The sequence below is a fragment of the Perca flavescens genome, chromosome 12 (assembly GCF_004354835.1).
Source record: "Perca flavescens isolate YP-PL-M2 chromosome 12, PFLA_1.0, whole genome shotgun sequence".
Classification (NCBI taxonomy): domain Eukaryota; kingdom Metazoa; phylum Chordata; class Actinopteri; order Perciformes; family Percidae; genus Perca; species Perca flavescens.
The window spans coordinates 8032352-8056643 of record NC_041342.1 but is presented as its reverse complement, the minus strand read 5'-3'; the positions used below and the strand labels follow the sequence as shown (position 1 = coordinate 8056643).

The 24292-nt window shown below is 42.2% G+C and overlaps 1 protein-coding gene across 1 annotated transcript; it reads left to right on the top strand.

Moving 5' to 3' along the window:
- Positions 1 to 1224: 1224 nt before the first annotated feature.
- Positions 1225 to 8434, top strand: LOC114565721 (uncharacterized). Its single transcript, XM_028593928.1, has 11 exons — positions 1225 to 1325; positions 1423 to 1476; positions 4821 to 4847; positions 5332 to 5512; positions 5663 to 5752; positions 5907 to 5984; positions 6186 to 6246; positions 6502 to 6540; positions 6626 to 6813; positions 7320 to 7504; positions 7656 to 8434. The coding sequence occupies exons 4-11, from the start codon at positions 5386 to 5388 to the stop codon at positions 8061 to 8063; spliced, it is 1176 nt and encodes a 391-aa protein (XP_028449729.1). The 5' UTR covers positions 1225 to 1325; positions 1423 to 1476; positions 4821 to 4847; positions 5332 to 5385; the 3' UTR covers positions 8064 to 8434.
- Positions 8435 to 24292: the final 15858 nt, after the last annotated feature.

Sequence of the window (24292 nt, the reverse complement as noted above, 5' to 3'; positions counted from 1 at the left end):
TCTGCTGCTTGTAGTGTTTAGTAAGGTGCTGATGCAGAGTACCTCTCCATGGTGGTCTGCTGCTTGTAGTGTTTAGTAAGGTGCTGATGCAGAGTACCTCTCCATGGTGGTCTGCTGCTTGTAGTGTTTAGTAAGGCGCTGATGCAGAGTACCTCTCCATGGTGGTCTGCTGCTTGTAGTGTTTAGTAAGGTGCTGATGCAGAGTACCTCTGCATGGCGATCTGCTGCTTGTAGTGTTTAGTAAGGTTCTGATGCAGAGTACCTCTCCATGGTGGTCTGCTGCTTGTAGTGTTTAGTGAGGTGCTGATGCAGAGTACCTCTCCATGGTGGTCTGCTGCTTGTAGTGTTTAGTGAGGTGCTGATGCAGAGTACCTCTCCATGGTGGTCTGATGCTTGTGCCGTGTTGCAGCTGCAGATGTTGTTGGACGTTGCTGGCAAATATGGCTGTGCTCCAAAGTGTGAGCGCGGCTAAGGTGGTAAAACAAGTTTGTGGTAGTACCAGTGTTGGTGGAGACGACGGTCTGATGACATTGGTCTGTCTACGGTCAGAATTATAAAATCCCCAAAAACTGCCATATTGACTTTGTTTTATCAACAATTTCCTCGCTCGGTGCGGCACTCACTTTCCACTTATCACTCCACGCCGCCGGTTCTGTTATTGAAGAACACGAGACAGCGATGTGGCGCAACCAAACTTGATACTGTTACATGATTAGCTGAGTGTCACTCCCTACGTTGCTAGGTTACCAGAGAGTGAGTACCTTTGTTCATACAGCGAAACTTGCTTCACAACCTCTGGTTTCTTCTGATGAAGAAAAACAAGTTATGAAACGTCTTATCAACCGCATTTTCTATTGATATTGATTACGTGTCTATTGCGAGACATATTGTTATCGTTTTATCGCCCAGCCCTACTATTGACTCAGTCAATATTCAATGCGTAGGATAACATGAACCTAACATAAGCCATTCGGTCTACAGTTGCAGCCTTCGAAGGCTGCAGACCTTGAATTGGGAAACAGCTTATACATTTTTTTTCAATCACCAAATATGAATCTCATGGAATGTATATGGGAGATTTCAAAATATTGCAAAATTTAAACCTTGCCACCATTCTAATTTTCATTTTATTTATGTTTGTATCATTTTGAGTGTCCTTAAGTCTTCACTTTTCCTCAGTATGAAGTGTTTGATTATTCACATTTTTGTGTTGAATAGCCTATCCTCTGTATGTCATTGATGAGCTTCTTCGAAGACGTGAGGACAAGAACATACACCTCAGAGTAGTCTATGACATTGCCTGTGTTGTTGCCTCACATTTGCGTGTAAGTACTTTTTTTTGTGTGTGTAAAACTGAATTATTGATTCGATAAAAGACCTTGACAAATTAACTCAAAATTATGCCATACTGTGTTCAATTAGAAATCCGGGGAGGGCATACCACAAAACATCTCCTTGGCCGTACCAGCTTTTCACATTTCCATCCATCTTCGTCCGCTTATCCGGTGTCGGGTCGCGGGGGGAGCAGCTCCAGCAGGGGACCCCAAACTTCCCTTTCCCGAGCAACATTAACCAGCTCCGACTGGGGGATCCCGAGGCGTTCCCAGGCCAGGTTGGAGATATAATCCCTCCACCTAGTCCTGGGTCTTCCCCGAGGCCTCCTCCCAGCTGGACGTGCCTGGAACACCTCCCTAGGGAGGCGCCCAGGGGGCATCCTTACCAGATGCCCGAACCACCTCAACTGGCTCCTTTCGACGCAAAGGAGCAGCGGCTCTACTCCGAGCTCCTCACGGATGACTGAGCTTCTCACCCTATCTCTAAGGGAGACGCCAGCCACCCTCCTGAGGAAACCCATTTCGCCGCTTGCACCCTGGATCTCGTTCTTTCGGTCATGACCCAGCCTTCATGACCATAGGTGAGGGTAGGAACGAAAACTGACTGGTAGATCGAGAGCTTTGCCTTCTGGCTCAGCTCTCTTTTTCGTCCACAACGGTGCGATAGATTGAATGCAATACCGCACCCGCTGCGCCCGATTCTCCGACCAATCTCCCGCTCCATTGTCCCTCACTCGCGAACAAAACCCCAAGGTACTTGAACTCCTTCACTTGGGGTAAGGACTCATTCCCTACCTGGAGAAGGCATTCCATCGGTTTCCTGCTGAGAACCATGGCCTCCGATTTAGAGGTGCTGATCCTCATCCCAACCGCTTCACACTCGGTTGCGAACCCGATCCAGTGAGTGCTGAAGGTCGCAGGCCGATGATGCCATCAGGACCACATCATCTGCAAAGAGCAGCGATGAGATCCCCAGCCCACCAAACTGCAACCCTCCCCACCCCGACTACGCCTCGATATCCTGTCCATAAATATTACAAACAGGATTGGTGACAAAGCGCAGCCCTGGCGGAGGCCAACCCTCACCTGAAACGAGTCCGACTTACTACCGAGAACCCGGACACAGCTCTCACTTTGGTCATACAGAGATTGGATGGCCCTGAGTAGAGACCCCTCACCCCATACTCCCGCAGCACCTCCCACAGTATCTCCCGGGGGACCGGTCATACGCCTTCTCCAAATCCACAAAACACATGTAGACCGGTTGGGCATACTCCCAGGCTCCTCCAGGATCCTGCGAGTGAAGAGCTGGTCCGTTGTTCCACGACCAGGACGGAATCCGCATTGTTCCTCCTCAACCCGAGGTTCGACTATCGGCCGAACCCTCCTTTCCAGCACCTTGGAGTAGACTTTACCAGGGAGGCTGAGAAGTGTGATACCCCTATAATTGGCACACACCCTCTGGTCCCCCTTTTTAAAAAGAGGAACCACCACCCCAGTCTGCCACTCCTTTGGCACCGTCCCAGACTTCCACGCAATGTTGAAGAGGCGTGTCAACCAGGACAGCCCCTCCACACCCAGAGCCTTGAGCATTTCTGGACGGATCTCATCAATCCCCGGGCTTTGCCACTGTGTAGTTGTTTGACTACATCAGTGACTTCCGCCTGGGAAATCGACGACAATCCCCGTTATCCTCCAGCTCTGCCTCTAACATAGAGGGCGTATTAGTCGGATTCAGGAGTTCCTCAAAGTGCTCCTTCCACCGCCCTATTACCTCCTCAGTGGAGGTCAACAGTGTCCCATCCTTACTGTACACAGCTTGGATGGTTCCCCCTTCCCCCTCCTGAGGTGGCGAACAGTTTTCCAGAAACACTTTGGTGCCGACCGAAAGTCCTTCTCCATGTCTTCTCCAAACTTCTCCCACACCCGCTGCTTTGCCTCTTTCACGGCAGAGGCTGCAGCCCTTCGGGCCCCTCGGTACCCTGCAACCGCCTCCGAGTCCTCCGAGATAACATATCCCGGAAGGACTCCTTCTTCAGTCGGACGGCTTCCCTGACCACTGGTGTCCACCACGGTGTTCGTGGGTTACCGCCCCTTGAGGCACCTAAGATCCTAAGACCACAGCTCCTCGCCGCAGCTTCAGCAATGGAAACTTTGAACATTGTCCACTCGGGTTCAATGCCCCCAGCCTCCACAGGGATGCACGAAAAGCTCCGCCGGAGGTGTGAGTTGAAAGTCTGTCGGACAGGGGCCTCCTCCAGACGTTCCCAATTTACCCGCACTACACGTTTGGGCTTACCAGGTCTGTCCAGAGTCTTCCCCCACCCCTGACCCAACTCACCACCAGATGGTGATCGGTTGACAGCTCTGCCCCTCTCTTCCCCCGAGTGTCCAAAACATACGGCCTCAGATCAGATGAAACGATTATGAAATCGATCATTGACCTTCGGCCTAGGGTGCTCTGGTACCAGGTACACTTATGAGCATCCCCTATGTTCGAACATGGTGTTCGTTATAGACAATCCATGACTAGCACAGAAGTCCAACAACAAACAACCACTCTGGTTTAGATCAGGAGGCCGTTCCTCCCAATCACGCCTCCAGGTGTCTCCATCATTGCCGTGTGCGTTGAAGTCCCCCAGCAGAACAATGGAGTCCCCACTGGAGCCCCATGCAGGACTCCAGTCAAGGTCTCCAAGAAGGCCGAATACTCCGAACTCCGGTTTGGTGCATATGCACAAACAACAGTCAGAGTTTTCCCCCCCACAACCCGCAGGCGTAGGGAGGCGACCCTCTCGTCCACCGGGTAAACTCCAACACAGCGGCGCCAGCCGGGGCTTGTGAGTATCCCCACACCCGCCCGGCGCCTCACACCCTGGGCAACTCCGGAGAAGAAAAGAGTCCAACCCCTATCCAGGAGTATGGTTCCAGAACCGAGACTGTGCGTAGAGGTAAGCCCCACCAGATCTAACCGGTAGCGCTCCACCTCCCGCACCAGTTCCGGCTCCTTCCCCCACAGAGAGGTGACGTTCCACGCCCCCAGAGCCAGCGTCTGCCGCCCGGGTCTGGTCCGTCGAGGCCCCTGACCTTCACTGCCACCCATGTGGCATCGCACCCGACCCCAACGGTTCCTCCCACAGGTGGTGGGCCCATGGGCTGGAGAGATGGGAGCCACGTAGCTTGTTCGGGCTGTGCCCGCCGGGCTCCGTGGCAAACCCGCCACCAGGCGCTGGGCCGACGAGCCCGCCGCCTGGGCCTGGCTCCAGACGGGGCCCCGGGCTTCCTCCGGGCAGGGTCACTCCATCTCTACCTTGCTTCTTCATTGGGGTTTTTGAACCATTCTTTGTCTGGCCCCTCACCTGAGACCACTTTGCCTTGGGAGACCCTACCAGGAGCACAAAGCTCCAGACAACACAGCCCTCAGGTTCACAGAGACACACAAACCTCTCCACCACGATAAGGTGATGGTTCACGGAGATGGTTCACATTTATGGACACAAATTGCCCTGCCAGGTAAATTCATAATTTGCTCTCTTTTTGGCCTCCATTTTTAATGTCTATCAACTGTACACCTGAGATAAGTACAAATGCCTTGAAGTAATCTTTATTCTAACATTTCCCCACCTAGTGTTTGACTTGTTTCAGAGATGCACTGTTTAGTGATATATTGGAAACCGCTTACAGTGTTCATATCTCTCCGGGTCAAGTTAATAACTGTAAGTTGATTGTTATAAGCAAATTTGTTTTATTTTTGTTTACTTTTTATGCTGATTAACATCTAATTTCTATAATTATTACATTAATATAAAGTAATGAAATGGACAGCTTTGCTACTGATTTAAAATAACATAAACTGTATCAGGGCCCTCTCTTGCCCCAAGCCCTTCAAGTCTGAAAGGTCAGGGTGTAACCATGATCACTATAAGCAGTTTCCACTGTAGTAGGATAATGCTTAGTGTCAGTGCATGTGATTTCTAAGACTTTGCTTTAATCACAGATCAAGTACAGCACCAGGCGGCTTGAAGGGTTTGGGCTCACAGATGGGGAAGGAATGGAAAGGCTGTGGTCTTTCCTCCGAAGATTTGCCAGAGTCACAAAGGAGATGACTCCATCTCACCGCCTTGACCTGCTGACTGATGCCCTTTTACATTATGGACGGAGGAAATCAATTGACCTGGGTTTGTCCACTGCTGTATAACCTGTCTAAATTTGTTGTTCAGTGTTACCACTGTGCCAAGTTTTTTAATGTCTAAACATTTGATATATTTTGGAGTTAAGCTGATCACACACAAATTGGTAAGCATAAGTACATTAAACTTTCTTTACAGAGGTCCAGCTCCTGCAAAGATTAGACAGAGCAGAGAAAATATCAATTCTCGCTCAAGAAGACATCTCATCTGTCATCAGAGAGGCACCAGGTAAACCCTGCACATAAGAAGCAGTCAACAATAGTTGTGAATGGAAGAATTTTAGATTCCATTTACAAGCGCATTTTGTGAGTATGTAGCAATGACGGTTTTCTTTTTTTTTTTTTTTCATTGTCTTGTTTCCTGTTATTTTGTTGTTGCCTAGTGTTGGTTTCTGAGCGAGACATGGAGAGATGGAAGAAAAGGGAGATCGAACTAGCCCAACAGAAACAGAAACCAATACGTATGCAACTGAAGTGAATGTGTGAATGTCTTTAATATTGTAATAAGGTCATGAATATTATTAACAAAGACTATTGCAAATATGTTATACTTACCTTTCCATGTACAGTAATGAAATACAATCCTGTAAACTGTGAGGGTAAAGAAGTAACATGAAATTAAGCGCTTTATAGCAGTAGTAATGTCTTTATCTGTTCTCCAGACACTGTCTGTAGATGGAAAAGGGACTACATCACCAAGCTGATTCAGTTCTACAAGTTCAAGTAAGACTTCAATGTGTTGATGTAAGACTATATAGTAATTACACACATCTTTAAGTAACCTACTGATGTGCTTCAACATGGAAGCCTAGGTGTGATTACATAGCTATGAGTGAGACAATAACAGCATATTTTTTAGGGAACTCTTCCAACGTTTTTAGTAATTACCTATATGCCCACCTATAAGCAGCTCAACTCTAAATATGTTGGATTCATTTTATTTATTTATTAATTTATTATTTCATTTGTAATGTATAGATCTGGAACTCGTGAGTTGTACATGGAGGATGGAACAGAGTAAGTAGGCTGTATCTGTCTGTTGCTGTTCTCTGATCAAGTGTCTAAATAACATTTAATAATATTTTCTTGATGACTATTGTAGAATTGAGAACTCTCTGCTGAACATTGAAACAAAACACCGCATTGGGAGAAGATGGAAAGAATCTGATTTAGACTTCCAGTCTACCCTTAAAGATGTTGACAGTGACCTCAGAGGCCAACTTATGTGCAAGGCAAGAACTGAATCAAGGGAGAGAGCAGTCCTCCTCCATCTGAAAAGAAAATATCCAGGTAAAGTGCTGTGGATAAGTTAGGGCTGGGCAATATGGAGAAAATCAAATATCACGATATTTTTGACCAAATACCTAGATATCGATACCACAACGATAGTGTAGTGTTAACTATTGGTGCTTTCACAGAATATTTACACAATGAGATTTTAGATAAATGATTAAATATAATGTATGATAAATAATCATCAGTAATGTGGATATAACGAATAAGTGGGTAAAGGCAAATAATAGAACAGTTACAACAGTCTGGTAAGTTCAGAAAATGACATCACTTTACTGTAATGCAGCCTTTAAAACCAGGAAAAGACAACACTTATGCCATTTTATGATATTACAATATCCAAAATCTAAGACAATATAATATTGATATATTGCCCAGCTCTAGGATAAGTAGATAAAATAAGTAGATAGAATTTTAAGATTTGAATTTTAACTTTTCAAAGGACCATAATACAAACTAATTAATTCATTTCTTTGCATGTGTGTTTTCTAACTTTGTTTCAGATGGGCAGGGCATTGCCATTAGACTGTCCAAGCAGGTAGCCAACTCCAACAAGATACTGAGACAAGCAATCAAGGAATACAACAGTATTCAGTGGCCACCGCAGATGAGCATCTTCCCTGCAACAATTGATTTTCAGGAAGCATGCGATCCCTCTTGGCCTGTCTACTTCTGCTCTGATGAAACTGTAAGTCTAGTCACCTAAACCTAGTAACCACACTGCAATCACTCTAGTAACCATCTGACAACCGCTTAGTAACCACAACTACCTGGCAATCATTTTCATCAACCACCTGCTAACATGAGATAGCACTTTGTTTCCTTATGTCTTCTACTAGATTGAAGAAGATGATGTTTCAAAGAGTCTGAAAAGGCGTGGAATTGATGCCTTACATATGAGGACTCGGGCAGCTGAGGAAAAGCACATGCTTTACCAGGAAATGAGAACTGTAACTGAACACCTCAATCAGCAGCATGCCTTTCTGTGCTCTGCCATCAATGACACAGAGCAGCCTGGTGCAAAAGCTGCTCTAATCCAACGTCTCAAACAGCTGGAAAGAAAGCTACATCATGCCACTGTGATGTTTCACCAACATGTACCAGACATTGTTCCTGCAACATGTAGTTATGTCGTCCCAGAAACCCCCTACCTGTCTCAGGACCTCCCCATGTCAAGCATACAGACACTGGTATATGATGATGATGATGATGATGATGATGATGATGATGATAATGACAGCAACTAGCACTGTAAGCACTCATGACTAGGGCTGGTTTGCTGCTTCCTGGTTTTTAATGAATAGTTTGAGCAGGCTTGTATGCTTTTGCTATTTATCATTCAAAATGTCTCCTTAATTCAGCGCTAACCAAAATTCAACAAACTGACAGTTTAGGTTCTGTGTGTTTTCATTGTAACTGATCAGGATCTAATTGATGCTGTGTTGCTGATTAGTTGATTAGTCTAACTGCAAAAAAATCCATGTTTGTTTTTCTTAAGCTCTGAACAGTCCTGCCAATGTGAACCAAAAAAAAAATATTCAAACAAGCTGTTTTTAGACAATAAATAAACACTTTTGTAGAAGCTGCTGTCTAAGTAACTTTTTAAAGCGTTGTATATGTATAGCCAGCTTTGGTGTTTTAAATGACCTTACACTTAACCATAATATTGTATCTGTACAGTATGTTTTTCTAAGAAGGACACTTAAATAAAGTTTTTTTCAATCTTTGGTAGCAGAAGGTTTTTGGAAGTACATTGATTTTTTTTTTTTTTTATTGCAAAAAAAGGGTACAAGTCACATCTGAATAGCCAACATGTACATAACATACAACAAGGAAAACGATAAACATAATATAAAACAGAATTGCTAGGGGAAGCTTATAGGTCATTATAAAGAGAAAGAGGACCATATGTTGACAGTTTTAACAGCCTTTTTGTTGTTTGAGGCAGAAATCAAATTAATATAATGTTCAACTTCATGGAGAAAAAGTACAAAACTAGGTTTTTTAGTGCTGAATTTACACTTATGAATGTGAAATTTTGCCAAAAGAATTAATAAATTTATAATGAAGAATATATTTTCTTTACTATGATATTTATAAAAGCAAAAAATAACATCCTTCCACAATAAGGCAAAGTCTTTATAAATATGGTCAATGATGAATCTGCTGAGGTTTTGCCAAAATGTTCTAGTGTGTGGGCAATGCCAAAAGAGGTGCAGAACAGTCTTTGGGTGGTCTTCACAAAAAGAACAGTATGTGTTGATGTCTCTTTTAAATTTAATCATGTAATGATTAGTGGGGTAATATCTGTGAATTATTCTGAAAGATACTTCTTTCACCTTGTTTACTATCAAGTATTTGTGAGGAATCATCCAGACCTTTTTCCAATCAATGTCATTTACAAATCGGTTCCAATAAAATGTAACATTTGGAATAGAAACAATCTCTTTTTGAAATAATGCACGAATGTTCTTATTATTATGAGGAAGTTGGGAAAAACAGATTCTTCCTACTGGGGAAGTACATTGACAAAACAACACTACCCACAATGCTACGCGTAACAGCAACGTCTCCGATTGTCCAATCTTGCTGTTACCATAGAAACGTTTACCCCGCAAAAATACGAACGGCTACCTTTGCCTTTTCCATAGATATATATGCCTTTTCTTGCCGTTTTCAAAATGTTTTTTTTGTGCCGAATCAAATGGTTTATGCTCACTATTCATCTGTAGCTGGTTGTCATGGTTACTGGCTTAAAACTCTTTCTATCAGCTATTTTCAAATGGGGGAAAAACACTTCCGGAAGCAGAGCCATTCAAAAAGTGGGTAGTCAATGTTGAGCTCTATATATCTGAAATAAACCAACATATACATTTTTTCATAACATAGAACATCTAGATGCTGTGTAATTACTAGTTCGGCTTTACTAGATATTTGAAATATTCAGTAGATATATCTTTTCAGAACCCTAGTTTACAACCCTAATTTGCAAACCAGAGGAACTACAACTGTAGTGCTGATTTGTATCAAGCTACATGGCGTGGCTACAGGGAGTTGTAGTTTTTAAAACATTACAGTTTTTCTTAGAATTGGAGGTTGTAAATATTGAGATGAGAGTAGAGTGAGGGGTTTAGGTGTATAGTAAACGCATCTATGTAATCATATTTCAAATATGTAATTGTTAAATTGGTTAAAATTAATTAAATTACATTTTAACAGTATTTGACACCACCCCCAGTTGTTGACTATAATGACTTGATAGATGAGGCCAAGAGCTTTTTATAACACTTGGTCCCATGTCTCTAACCCCTTTTGTTACTGAATTACAAGCATTTAAACATGCACCAGAGTGACGTTTCAAAGGGCGGTCATTCAAAGCAGGAGCCATGAAGAATCTTTATACTAACATATGTTACTCTCCAGGACAAGACCTTTCCAACAATGTATTTGGTTCAACTCTACAACAAAGTTTTAATTTTCTCATTTCACAGACACAAGCCATCTCAGGTGCACTCTTTCAGAGAGCACTTTCAAGGCTTAATATATAAAATGAAGCTTTTTGTTTGTTTGTTTGTTTCTGACTGTGTAAAAATATTTAACACACACACACACACACACACACACACACACACACACACAAACACACACACACACAGAGTTTATTTCTGTTTGGGACACACATGGCATAGGCTATTATGTTAATGCTGCTATTAGGGTTGTAAATCAAACGTGTATTATTAGTGTTATTCAAAACCAAGAGGACACATAGTGTAGCCCTAGGCCCTGTTGTATTCTCTGTAGGCTAGGCCCTATTCCTCCATTGAATTTTTATATTTTGAGCTTTACAAAAGGCAAATATTTAGTTTTTCTCTTAACATTTTCCTCCTTCCAACACCCTGTCACTGTGAGCAACTAAATGCTTCAGCTATGTTTGGCAAATCTAGCATAGCATAGCCTATTTAGCCTACTGTAAAATCCAACCAGATGGTAGGCCTACTTAATGTAGAAATTGTTTTATGTTTCAAGAACGCTGATTTAATATTAAGTAGCATATCCCCAGCGACATATTCTTTTAAGTATACAATCAAATGACATAAATAAAATTTTACAATCACAGGCTATTAAACGTCTTTTCTTATAGACGTTTAATATATAGATATAGTCTAGTGGCATTTGGATGTGGGTTGCGGCCGACCAGCGGCAATTTGAAACGGAATGGAGCCCATCCACGGCGGACAGCTCTAACCATGATTCGAACGCGCCCCTAGCCTTCCGCTATCCAAACTGATGTAATAAAATGTACTTCTCAGAATCGATGGATAATAATTAAAACGGATATCCTTAACATAAACCCGTCATATTGTTGAGTTGTCACGGACGCTTTCATATTTTCTCTAAAACGTTAGAAAGAAAAGCTTAACACGTGACAGTAAAGAATACTTGTGAGCGGAAGTACGTCATGCAAGCCATGATGCAAGCTAGCTGGTTTCAGCCTCAGCTAAAGCAGCGTCCATAGCAACCAATGAAAACAATGGTTGTCTTGTGCTAGCTGTTGGGTTGTGTTGTGTAGCGTACTTACGTTTCTGTATCTTTATCTTATGTTTTTTTTTCCTTTCTTTACTTGTAGCTTTTCTTCTTCTATCTTGTTGATGTATCAATTGTTGTACTTTTCATATTTTCTTTTGATACTTAATGTCATGCTGCAACTCCAACCATTATTTTTTAATTTATTTTTAAATTAGAAATAAAGTGTAGTCTTCCAACTGTATGCCCACGTTTTCACAAGTTTACTAATCCCTTTGACATAAACCCTCTTTTCAGTATCAATTTTGCAAAATACCTACTAGTGACAATAAACAAGGAAATTCTAACAGTCTGGGTAGTAGGACTGTGGAAAATAAGTTTAAGTTATGTAAAACATTAAATCATACAGTGACCCTGGTAAGCCAATAATGAAACTGAGAAATAGGATACCTTTTATTTCCAACATGTGTACTCAATTCAGTACAATATAACTTTAAATGTTCCCCACATTGTACTGTTTGAAAGGGACCACATTGATGGAGCCAATAAACAACAATAAAGTACAAAGAATTTTAACTAGGGTAAATTAAAATATATAAGTGTAATCCAAAGGCATGTAGAGGCAAGATTCACAAGGAGTCTATTTTAATGAAAATGATGAACAGGCACCTAATAAATGTTAACACGTTTCAAATCACGTTTCAACTCAAGGCTGCCGGCCAAATCCGTACACATACAATCCGTACAGACATGCACCAGAGTTCAGATGAGCTTTCACTCAAGCCGGACTTTCCGACCAAACACTCCAGGGTTCTTTTTAAACAGAGTGTGTGTGTTCGTAGGGATGCAGTCATCAACACAGTAAAAAAACCTCAAACTTGTGTACAGTCGTACGTAAATATTTGTATTCAACAGAAAACTCAGATTGGACAGATAGTCTAGCTAGCTGTCTGGATTTACCCTGCAGAGAACACAAAAACTACTGCCAACACAAAGAAACAGGAAGGGAACGGACATCAGCTGAAAATGAGGGACATCCGTGGCAATGGACCTAGATATAGACTACTAGAAATCAGTGTGTTTGCAATGTGTGTTGACCCTGGCAATGAAGGCACATGCTTCTTTTAAAACCACAGGCAGTGTGGGACCATGATTGACACACTGAGCACTGAGACCATGAACGCCACTTCTTTGTAGCATTCTTCTTCTGGTCGTCAAAATGGATGCGGCAGACACAGCACAAATTGCCTCCATCTACCGAAAGAAAAACATAAATATTTTGGAAGTGAAGCCAGTTAGTTGAAATCATTAACATATATAAAACAATGTCTCTAAGGCAGCCACTTCATTTACAACTTTTGCCAAATGAAAATCTCCCTGATTTTTTAACGGTTAAACACCAAGCAAAATTAAATAACAATAAAATAAGTCAGAAAAGACTGTGGAGCCCAGTTGACATTTAAATTGAGCTGGTTTGACAATCAGAGGGGGCTGAGGGGCTGGGAAATGAAAAAATAATTACCATGACCAGTTACCATGGTCAAAAAACACAAAACTGTCATTTGTTCCCCATAGATAACAGGCCTGGCCTTTTTAGTTGTACATGGAAATATCCCTAATTTTCATGTCAGAACCTTTGTTCTTATATTTTATTTTCAGTTGTTTCAACTTCTTTTTTTTCCACTGGACTGCACCTAAATCAAATGCATTTTAGGTTCAATCCAATTCAACCAGTTTTCACCTGTAATAACATAATTGTGATAACATATTGCAGTATTGTAATCTGTTGAAATTACTTGTTTTTATCTTTGCTGCTTGAAAAAGGCATTATTAGTATCAATTGGACTTCCTTAAATACATATAACCACAGTTTGGACAGATACCTTCATCTTCAGTCATCACAATGGCTACATTAGTGGCTGTTTCTGAGGACTCTCCTTCCATCTGCTGTGCACCTAAAGAACATAAAAGAAAACACAATAACATCTTTCTAGATGCAAATTTTGAATCTTAATTAAAATTTGTAATTTAGCATTTATACTGTCAATGGTTATAGTAAACATCTAAATCTAAATCTCAACAGCCAATTCAAAGTGTGAAATGATCAGGATACCAAGCTTATAGAAGCTGTTTAATATTGTATCTATATATTGTAATTTTTAAACAAGTAAATGATTTGTAGCAATTGTTTTTCAAAATTTATTAAGATTGCAAGCAATACAATTTCCACACATAGCCTCAAAGCTCTGTCCCACTGACTTCTTTTGGATGCAAACTGCTGTGTCTGTTGATTTAAAGACATTCAACCATGACACAAAGGTGAAAATGTCATCATATAATTTGCATGTCTGCATGTGGACAGTGGTCAAATATGCTGTGTAATGAGGTTGAATTACAAAAGTTACATATGTAGTGAAATGTGCTTTTTAAGTTTAATGTTAAATATTCATTTAAATTTAATTCAATTCATATTTCTTATTGATCTCCAGCAGTTGGGAGGGTTCGGTGCCTTGCTAAAGATCACCTTGGCAGTTCCCAGGAGGTAATAAAACAACTCAGCGTACCTTCTGCGTACATGTGCTCGGACATTCCCTCTGCCATGTCAGTGGGGTTGCATTGTGCTGTATCTAATTGATATGTTTAGGAAAAAGGAAAACATGTGTAATATGAGCATAACAAATAATTGGTCTTCCTGCATTACTGGAGAACAAATAATCACATAGCAGTAGCAATGAAGATTAGTTTAATAGTTTATAGTTAATAGTTTAATGAGCATGAAAAATATGTAAACCATTGCCAAGGGCCATCCCAGTCACATTTAACTAAACACTTACAGGATATTCTGAAGAGGTGCCTTTTTAGAAAACGTGTTATACTATAATTTTAATTAATTTATACTGTTTATTGATCCCCAGTGGGGAAATTACAATTTACACTCTGTTTGTTAGAAATCACTACACACTGGCCTGAAACACACACAGACATGCTCAGGACCTATTCATGCACAAATGGAGAGTCGGAGTGAGTGGGCTGCGGTGGGGGTGGTACGGTAGTGCCCAGGGAACTGGCATCTCTAGATCTACCAATCCACACTCTGTACTTTGGTCCGTACTGGGACTTGAACCAGCAACCAGCAAATCCCTACAGACTGAGCTACTGCCACCCCCATAATGATGAAAACTCCAACTGAGGAATATTGTAACACTCCTTACAAACTGTCAAAGACGCAAATGCAATAAAGCTGTTCTGGATGTCTGCAAAGGCCCAGCACTAAACAAAGACTCACATGAAGGCCTGTATTATTCTTTAGTTAACTTATTTTCCCAACTTTGCATAGAGCCAAATGGTCTGCAGGAACACAAGTGAAGAAAGACAACAACCACTGTTAATATCACTTACTTATTTCAAATGAAATTTGCTCAGCAGCTGCCAAAATGGCCTCTAATTGGTTTCTTCCGTAGAAGGAGGGCTTCTTGATATGAAGTCCAATGGGCAGCCCAGCAACTTTGATTGTTACATCATCGTTATTCACAATGGACTGGTAGGGGAGCCTTCCAGTACCTCCGGCCTCCTCTGAAAGACATGGGCACACATATGCATGCACATGTTACACAGTTGGATAATTCTGACTTCCCTCCTGTTGAAAGCTAGTTTTGTGCATCATTAAATAAAAAAAACGCAAAATGATTATCTTAAAATAAAAGATATAGTGTCTCTTGCATCACATACATTATGAACAAGTATCGAAGTGGTTTTGAAATGGATTCTATTATTCTGTCTCTCATTTGGACTTGGTCTTGACTAGTGCTGGTCTTGGACTTGACAAAGGTTGACTTGACTACACCATTATTTACCTTGTCATCTCAAACTGCTTTACTTCAGTTCTATCCTGCAAAATACAAGTCAACAGCTCCATCTTCTGGCATGTCAGCAGAGCATTTCATGAATAACTGTGGCAGTTTAAGTGTGCAGATAATGTAGCGCTACACTGAACAATAATTGTTGCATGGCACAGGCTGCTATACTAAGAGTGTTTTTGCAGGCATGTGTCATCCAAGTGGACCGAAAAGCGGACCACCAAAAACGGACTCAGACTTTAACACCTGCCTCATTTAGTTTGGTTGAATCACACTAGGGTTGGTTTTCCCCCTTGGTGCGGTTCTTTTGGGCAGGTTTGAATGCAGCAATCCAACTCAGATGCCCAGGAGTATGAAGGCTAATAAAACACCTAGTTTTGTTTTTGTTCTGGAGTTTTCAACATGTCATTATTGTCTCTTGTCATTTCACATCATTGTGAAAAATCAGACTGACACAATATTACATTTTGTTTATTATCATATGCCACTTTACAACAAATCACTATGCTATGTAAAATTAAATAAATGACAATAATTCTAATAAAACTGATTTAAAATTGCAAGCCATTACACTTTACATAATTTGTGTAACTTTAACTTTCTCGGTCCTATGATTATATGTTTCTCTGGATATGTGACTGCAATGATCTGATGAACTGTAGATAATCCTGTCTTTTCAAATAATCTGTTGTTTAACTTCATAGTGTCATAAAAGAAATGTTATATATTGATCACACATGAATGACACTAAACTCAAACGATTAAAACAACATTGTAAAGGGAACATTATCTTTTTGATAGTTTAGTGTGAAACACAATTACAGTTCACAGCTGATGGTTTTCTATACTTGACGGGAAAGTGTGGCTGTTCAGGGGCATCTTTTCTCTGGGAAATAGGAGCCCAGCAGGCCTGTCATTTCTGTTTGCAACAAAATGGACATAAATCACAGGGTTGATGCTTTAACCAAACATAGAGAAATTAATACAAAGCTATAGTTTCTCTTTTGTTGGGTTGAAATGTTTCATATCATGAAGAAAAAAAGGTTCCCTATTAAAAAAAAAGACTGCATAAGTGTCATACATGTGTGAATTTAAAGCTTGCATAAACTGGGTGATTACCTAGGAACAGTATATGGTGCTTATGACTCTTTCTTTAAATGCAGCAGCAGCATCAGAGAGACAAAATACACAAGATGAAGCTGAAGCACAGGCCTTTCAATTGTGGATTACACACAATTTGGACTTTAAGAAAAGAAAACATATCTTCACTTTCTGTATTCTATAATTCACTCAGTGAACAGTAGGAACATATTCACCAAGTCTGATCTCAGTCCCTCCACAGCCTCTCTACAGCATGTTGGCCTCACAGGAGCCAGGCTTTAGTATCTTAAGAGTAACAATAAGTTGAACTGCCTTTCTAAACCATGGGTAAAAAAAAGGCATATATCACAGGATTTAGACAAGAGTTAAATTGACACACAAAGAGAACATAGGATGCAGATGAAGCATTAACGAAGCTGTAACCTGCAAGAGACACAGAGTAATATGGGCAGAAACATAGTAGGAACACAAATACAAGAACACCAAGAGTCCTGGCTGCTTTCAGCTCTGATTTCTTTGCCTTTGGAGTCACTGAATGCTGGAGTGTGACAGCTGTAATGTGAGAGCGCATGGCACGAGCCTGAGACACAGCCACAACAAATACTCTCAGATACAGAGCTATGATGACAGTAATTGGAACAATAAAGCAAAAAACAAGATCTATTACACCTGTGAAATAGTCAACAACCAACACACATTCTCCGTAGCAGGATTTATACCTCCCCGGTTGAGTCAGTTCATCCTTCACAAAGAGAAAGCTGTAGGAAATGGAAAAGAGCCACCACAGACAAACCCAGAGTTTAACTCTATTGATAGTGATTTTGATGCTGTAATGCAGAGGGTCACAAATAGCCACATAACGGTCAACTGATATGAGCACCATGTCACCTACTGAGGATACGGGAATGATGACTGTAACATACATATACAGAACACACACAAAGTCACCAAGAAACCAGCAGGATATTTTTCTGAAGATTTCTCCCGGCATCACCACGAGGCCTACTAGAAAGTCTGAGACAGCCAGAGAGAGGAGGAGGATGTTGGTGGGTGTGTGGAGCTGCCTGGAGGGAAAGAGAAAAGCACCATTAAACCAACAAGTCCTCATATCTAAATGATAAACAAACATGTTATGTTACTTCTTTCTAAAACAATCGAAACAATCACTCCAATGAGTTTTTTTTCCAATCTGATATAGAAACAGGCCTTATTCTAAGCAGTCAGTTTGATTATCACAGTATGAACAGTGTTACATTATATTAACATCATCAATCAAGCCAGCATGCACAATACCAGGACCCTGAAACTGACACAAAGTCTTCATATATCTAAAACTTAATTTTTTAGACATTAATCTTTGCCTGAAGTGGGAGACTGAGATGATGACGAGCAGGTTGAGAGCTACAGTGAGCAGAGAGATGGAGTGGAGAAAAATGTGAATGAGCATCACTTCAAACCAAGGAGGTGTCAGCTTCCTACAGGAGGTGTTGAAGAGTTGTGGAAAGCAGAGCTCTGCTCCGTCCTGTGTCTCCATCATCAGTGGGAGGATGAGAGAGGCCTCAGCTCTCTGCCTCGAGCTCTGTCGTACAAATTATTTCTCTATTTCTACTCTTGTCTCCACCCCTCCCTTTCTCCCTCTCAGTCTCTGTTGGACACTGGTGTCCTTTTTTTGCTCTACACATCACAACGTCATCTTCTACACTTTCTCTGTTAGTCCACAACCCTTTCAATAATCATTTTTCTTTTCAATCCTCCGGTGTTCTGCTTTTTCTGTCAATCTTCCGGCACCCCCAGATTCTATACTTCCAGATCTCGACCCATCTGAACACATGCAACAGCATGGCCTGGAGCAGGTATAAGCACTTTTATCTTTAGACAGTTGGGCGGCAGATCAGTGATTCAGTTTGTTTCAAGCTTACCAAACCCTTAAGTCTTCAACAGCTTCCTAGTAAAAGCCCCATGCGTTGTCTTTTATGGCGTCAGGTTTATGTCATATCTCCCGAGCTCGATAAAACATGCTCTTGAATTGGGCAATGAGAGGAGATACCCGGAATTCATGTTGTGTCTATACACACTTCCTCAACTGTAATTTCACTATTGTCCAATAAATAAGGAATATAAAAAAAAAAACATGCTCTTGAGCAAATTATTTAAGTTCAACAATCGAGAGCTGTACAGGCAGCTGAGTGCGTGAAACAAAACATAGGGAGAGTGAAAGAATGGCATATTTGCGTGTAAAACCAAGCATCACGCGCACAGAGCAGCCACTATGTGCCCGTGACTGCCTGATTTGCGTGATTTGCTTTTGCAGGTAAACTCTCCTCTCAAAGTAGATTTCTGCTCGCTCGAATGAAACTGACTTTTGACATTGTGGCGGGGGATACCAAGGGAAGCACTGGCCCTGACGGTAATAAATACCTTGGAATACATCAGATTACAGTAGTTTACTTTTGGAAGCTATATGTAGGTATGGTTCATGAGAACAGCCGGTCTGGTTTGATCTTGCTAGGCCATCTCAGTGTCCTCATCTCAGTTTGCCCAAGAAGTGGCATTCTTCAGGTGAACGCTCTGCTCCAAAACCGTGGATCTCTTTAGCCTGTTCCAGTCTCCTCTGAATCTTCCGAACTTTGCTCCCAGACCTCCAGTACTTCCATGGGCCTCTAGCACCTCTCTGGAGTCAAGCAGACTGCCCGCTAGCCCCCTGCTTGATTTCCTGCTGACTTATAGCTATTCTGATTCTTGGCCTGCGAGCATAGCCCAGCAATCAGCAAGCCTCGGGCCTTCCCACCTCCCATCCATCCTCTCCATTGCAGTCTGATTCAATTTGGCTGGCGCATTCTTGTTGCTCTCTGTGCTCTAAGTGATGTGACGCGTATTTTAGGCTACAACATTTTTCCGTTAGCTGCCTGTCCCCTGAACACACTGTAAAAAAACGCGGTCTCTGAAGACACAAACGCCAACCTGCCCCAAAAACCATAACAAACAGTTTTCCAGACAATAACCGACAAGAAGGAGCTGATTGAGCCATCACTGCAGCAGCGTTAGAACGTAGGCTACCTTGCTGTTTGTGGAGCCTGGGCTGTCTACAGAGACTGCGTTTTTTTACAGTGTGTTCAGGGGACAGGCAGCTAGCGCATAGTGAGAAGATATTTGCTGTATGTGACAAAAAAAGTTGTAGCCTAAAAAAACGCGTCACATCATTTAGAGCACCTTTAAGTACTAAAAAATAACACCAGTGGATGTTCACCACCCACCCTTCAGAACCAAAAGACGCAGAAGTAGAAACGGTAGGATAATAAAGGGTCCAACAAGTCTTCCAAACCATATGACAATATATTTTTTTATTCCCACCCTCTAATATGACCCATAAGAGCATTATATGAATTAACACCCTATCGTTGGCAAGAAAATACTCCCCCACTACTTTTATTTTCAAACAGGACACGGTTCCCGGTCTCCTGGCTGAAAGTTCTGTGTTTGTTTGACCCCCCAACCTGCTTTTACACGGAATTTGGCACTCTTATACTTTGTGTCCTTATTTAACGCTTTGCTCAATTACTAAGGCCCCTTCCGCACATTCTGGTGCAGTCCGGCAGCACTAAAACTAACTCTTTTTACCTGCTAAATCCTTCACTTTATTCACCAGCTGGTCTCTAACTGTCTATTTGCTGCTGAGCTACACCAAACTCTGTGGTACAGTGGGTTTTAGAGTCCTGAAATGGACTCTGATGAGAGGTGACTGTAGATTTGTGACTGGCAGCAACCCCTCTCACATTACACATGCTAATTGAATCCCTTTTTCTTTTTAAAAATCTAAAAAAAAAATCCACTTGATTAAATTATTATAGTATAGCATTGTAAGACACAATATCAACTGAAAAAAACATCACTGTTCAGTAATGATGTTGATGATGATGTTCCAGTATAACTTCATGAATTATGTAATTTAAAAAAATTCCACCGCTCCCGGTTGATTTTCTCCAATCAGGGCCACAGGGGGTGTCTATCTGCCTGTCAATCACTGCTCAGGCACGTACACGCATATATAGCATTCTCCCCTCCCCCCTCGAGCTGCAGAAAAGTTTCCCAAAACTCCGGTGGTGAAGTGGCTTTTCAGAGGTGGCGTGAGCTCCGGGATTTTAAAGATCTGAAGAACGATGCAGACGTAGCCACATTTCTTCTCGACAGGTAACATAATTACCATGAATGATTTATCTTTCACTTGGTTATTAGTAGTCAAAAGTCCACACAGCTACGTTGGTGAGGATGATAGTAACATTTGCACAGTGGTCGGTCAGATATGATGCTGAAATGGCTAACGCTAGCCTGCTAGTTAGCATCGTTTTACTGTTGGTGAGTAAAGTTAACATTGTGTTAGTGTTTAGTTATTGAAAATGTTGTCTGTCTGACATGCCGGCATTTCTGTTAAACTCCCTTATGTGGGAAGGGGCTTAGGACACGGTTTGGGCTGCAGCAGTAAGGGGGGAGGGACTGAGAAGTTGTCGATGTTCAAATTTGTTAGCAAAGTCCTGGCTCTTCACAATCTTACCTACAGCAGCTTTAATGCCCTTCGAGGTGTCCATTGTCAGGTATTAATGGACGAAAGTGAGGCACGGACCGTCCGACGCACAGCGGTGGCCGAAGTCCATTAATACCTGACAATGCACACCACGAAGGGCATTAACCCGCTTATACCATGGTCACTTGCCAAATAACATATTTTCAAAACAAGGACCTTAGATACGACTTGCCTCCCTTAGCTCGTAGAACCCTTCAGTTTAGCTACAAGCCAGAAAGCTAACGTTATGCTAGCAAGATCCAAAGTCCATAACATTGGGTACAGCTGGCAATCAGTAAAAATAATTTGACAGTATGTTGAACATGAAGACAAGCTAGCTATCCAGCCATGTCACTATCCCCAAAATAATAATAAAAAAAAAAATAATATAACAACTTTTATGAAACATTTTATACGCAATGTGTAACGTTACTGTCGGCCGCAGCCCGAAGCAGCTTGTGTGTTAGCGCCATCCTGTGGTGTTCAGAGGACAAGTTGGAAATAACAGATCCACATTTCCGTTTTGATTTAATGTAGCGCATTCATTTAGAACAGTAAACAGTCATTTTCACCGTAACTCCTTTAGTAGGTGTCCTACATCACTTTTTTATAAACACCCTACAACTAATCCATCCATCCATCTTCGTCCGCTTATCCGGTATCGGGTCGCGGGGGTAGCAGCTCCAGCAGGGGACCTCAAACTTCCCTTTCCCGAGCCAAATTAACCAGCTCCGACTGGGGGATCCCGAGGCGTTCCCAGGCCAGGTTGGAGATATAATCCCTCCACCTAGTCCTGGGTCTTCCCCGAGGCCTCCTCCCAGCTGGACGTGCCTGGAACACTTCCCTAGGGAGGCGCCCAGGGGGCATCCTTACCAGATGCCCGAACCACCTCAACTGGCTCCTTTCGACGCGAAGGAGCAGCGGCTCTACTCCGAGCTCCTCATGGATGACTGAGCTTCTCACCCTATCTCTAAGGGAGACGCCAGCCACCCTCCTGAGGAAACCCATTTCGGCCGCTTGTACCCTGGATCTCGTTCTTTCGGTCATGACCCAGCCTTCATGACCATAGGTGAGGGTAGGAATAAAAAAACTGACCGGTAGATTGAGAGCTTTGCCTTCTGGCTCAGCTCTCTTTTCGTCACAACGGTGCGATAAATTGAATGTAATACCAGACCCGCTGCGCCGATTCTCCGACCAATCTCCCGCTCCATTGTCCCCTCACTCGCGAACAAGACACCAAGGTACTTCAACTCCTTCACTTGGGGTAAGGACTCATTCCCTACCTGGATAAGGCACTCCATCGGTTTCCTGCTGAGAACCATGGCCTCCGATTTAGAGGTGCTGATCCTCATCCCAACCGCTTCACACTCGGCTGCGAACCGATCCAGTGAGTGCTGAAGGTCACAGGCCGATGATGCCATCAGGACCACATCATCTGCAAAAAGCAGCGATGAGATCCCCAGCCCACCGAACTGCAACCCCTCTCCACCCCGACTACGCCTCGATATCCTGTCCATAAATACTACAAACAGGATTGGTGACAAAGCGCAGCCCTGGCGGAGGCCAACCCTCACCTGAAACGAGTCCGACTTACTGCCAAGAACCCGGACACAGCTCTCGCTTTGGTTGTACAGAGATTGGATGGCCCTGAGAAGGGACCCCCTCACCCCATACTCCCGCAGCACCTCCCACAGTATCTCCCGGGAGACCCGGTCATACGCCTTCTCCAGATCCACAAAACACATGTAGACTGGTTGGGCATACTCCCAGGCTCCCTCCAGGATTCTTGCGAGAGTACAGATCTGGTCCGTTGTTCCACGACCAGGACGGAATCCGCATTGTTCCCACCTCAACCTGAGGTTCGACTATCGACCGAACCCTCCTTTCCAGCACCTTGGAGTAGACTTTACCAGGGAGGCTGAGAAGTGTGATACCCCTGCAATTGGCACACACCCTCTGGTCCCCCTTTTTGAAAAGGGGAACCACCACCCCGGTCTGCCACTCCTTAGGCACCGTCCCAGACTTCCACGCAATGTTGAAGAGGCATGTCAACCAAGACAACCCCTCCACACCCAGAACCTTAAGCATTTCTGGACGGATCTCATCAACTAATCAGAATCGAGTATTCACCCAGACCATGGTATAATTTGTTTTAATGCAGTTTTTGTTTTTAATACCATATGGTAGTAAGCAGGGCCTGAACTTAACTTTTTTGGCCACCAATCACAGGCTTTTTAACAGCCATTTTTGCCTAATCAAGGTGAAACACAGGAAAAGCACGAGTATCGTTCTTGAACTTGTCAAGAATACACATTTTAAATGCGGTCAAGTTATTAACGATTGTGCACAATCAAGTTACAGTACAGGCCAAAAGTTTGGACACACCTTCTCATTCAATGCGTTTCCTTTATTTTCATGACTATTTGCATCGTAGATTCTCACTGAAGGCATCAAAACTATGAATGAATACATATGGAATTATGTACTTAACAAAAAAGTGTGAAATAACTGAAAACATGTCTTATATAAGTAGCCACCATTTTCTTTTTTTGATAACTCTGCAAACCCTTGGTGTTCTCTCAATGAGCTTCATGAGGTAGTCACCTGAAATGGTTATCACTTCACAGGTGTCCTTTGACAGGGTTAATTAGTGGAATTTTTTTCCCTTATTAATAAAAAAGCAAAGGGTGGCTACTTTGAGGAATTTAAAATATAAGACATGTTTTCAGTTATTTCACACTTTTTTGTTAAGTACATATTTCCACATGTGTTCATTCATAGTTTTGATGCCTTCAGTGAGAATCTACAATGTAAATAGTCATGAAAATAAAAAGGAAACGCATTGAATGAGAAGGTGTGTCCAAACTTTTGGCCTGTACTATATAATTTCTACACAGTAAATAGCACTTCAGTTGTGGATTTATTGCTCTGGAGATATTGTGCAAAGTCTCGAAAACGTCACTGTCTCTCCGGCCGGATTACTAAACTACAATTGTCAGAGGACCTCCTTGAAACGGCACATTTCTCTGCTTCTAGACAAAAAAAGGAAGTCTCCACACTATATCGATCAGGAGATATTAAATAAAACAAATAAAGTATGTGTTTCTCCAAAAGTGTTATTTCTTTTTTTTTTTTTACTTTCTCTGAATTATCTAATCACCTAATCTTTTTGTTGGCTGCTTGTTTTAGCCGGCCTCTTCACCACAGTAATGTGCTGCCACATTTTTTAGCTTAAATCCAAAGAATATGGCAGACTTGGTTAAAAATGTGAAAGAACAACATTGGCAAGAAACAACTGAGTCACTCAATTCTCACTGGCTATCAGCCAACGTGGCTGGTAGATTGACAGTTTTACCGCCCAGTGGCAAAATTCACCTGCATTTGGCGCGTGGTTGGGTGTTGATTTCAGGCCCTGGTTGTAAGTATGATGGGTATC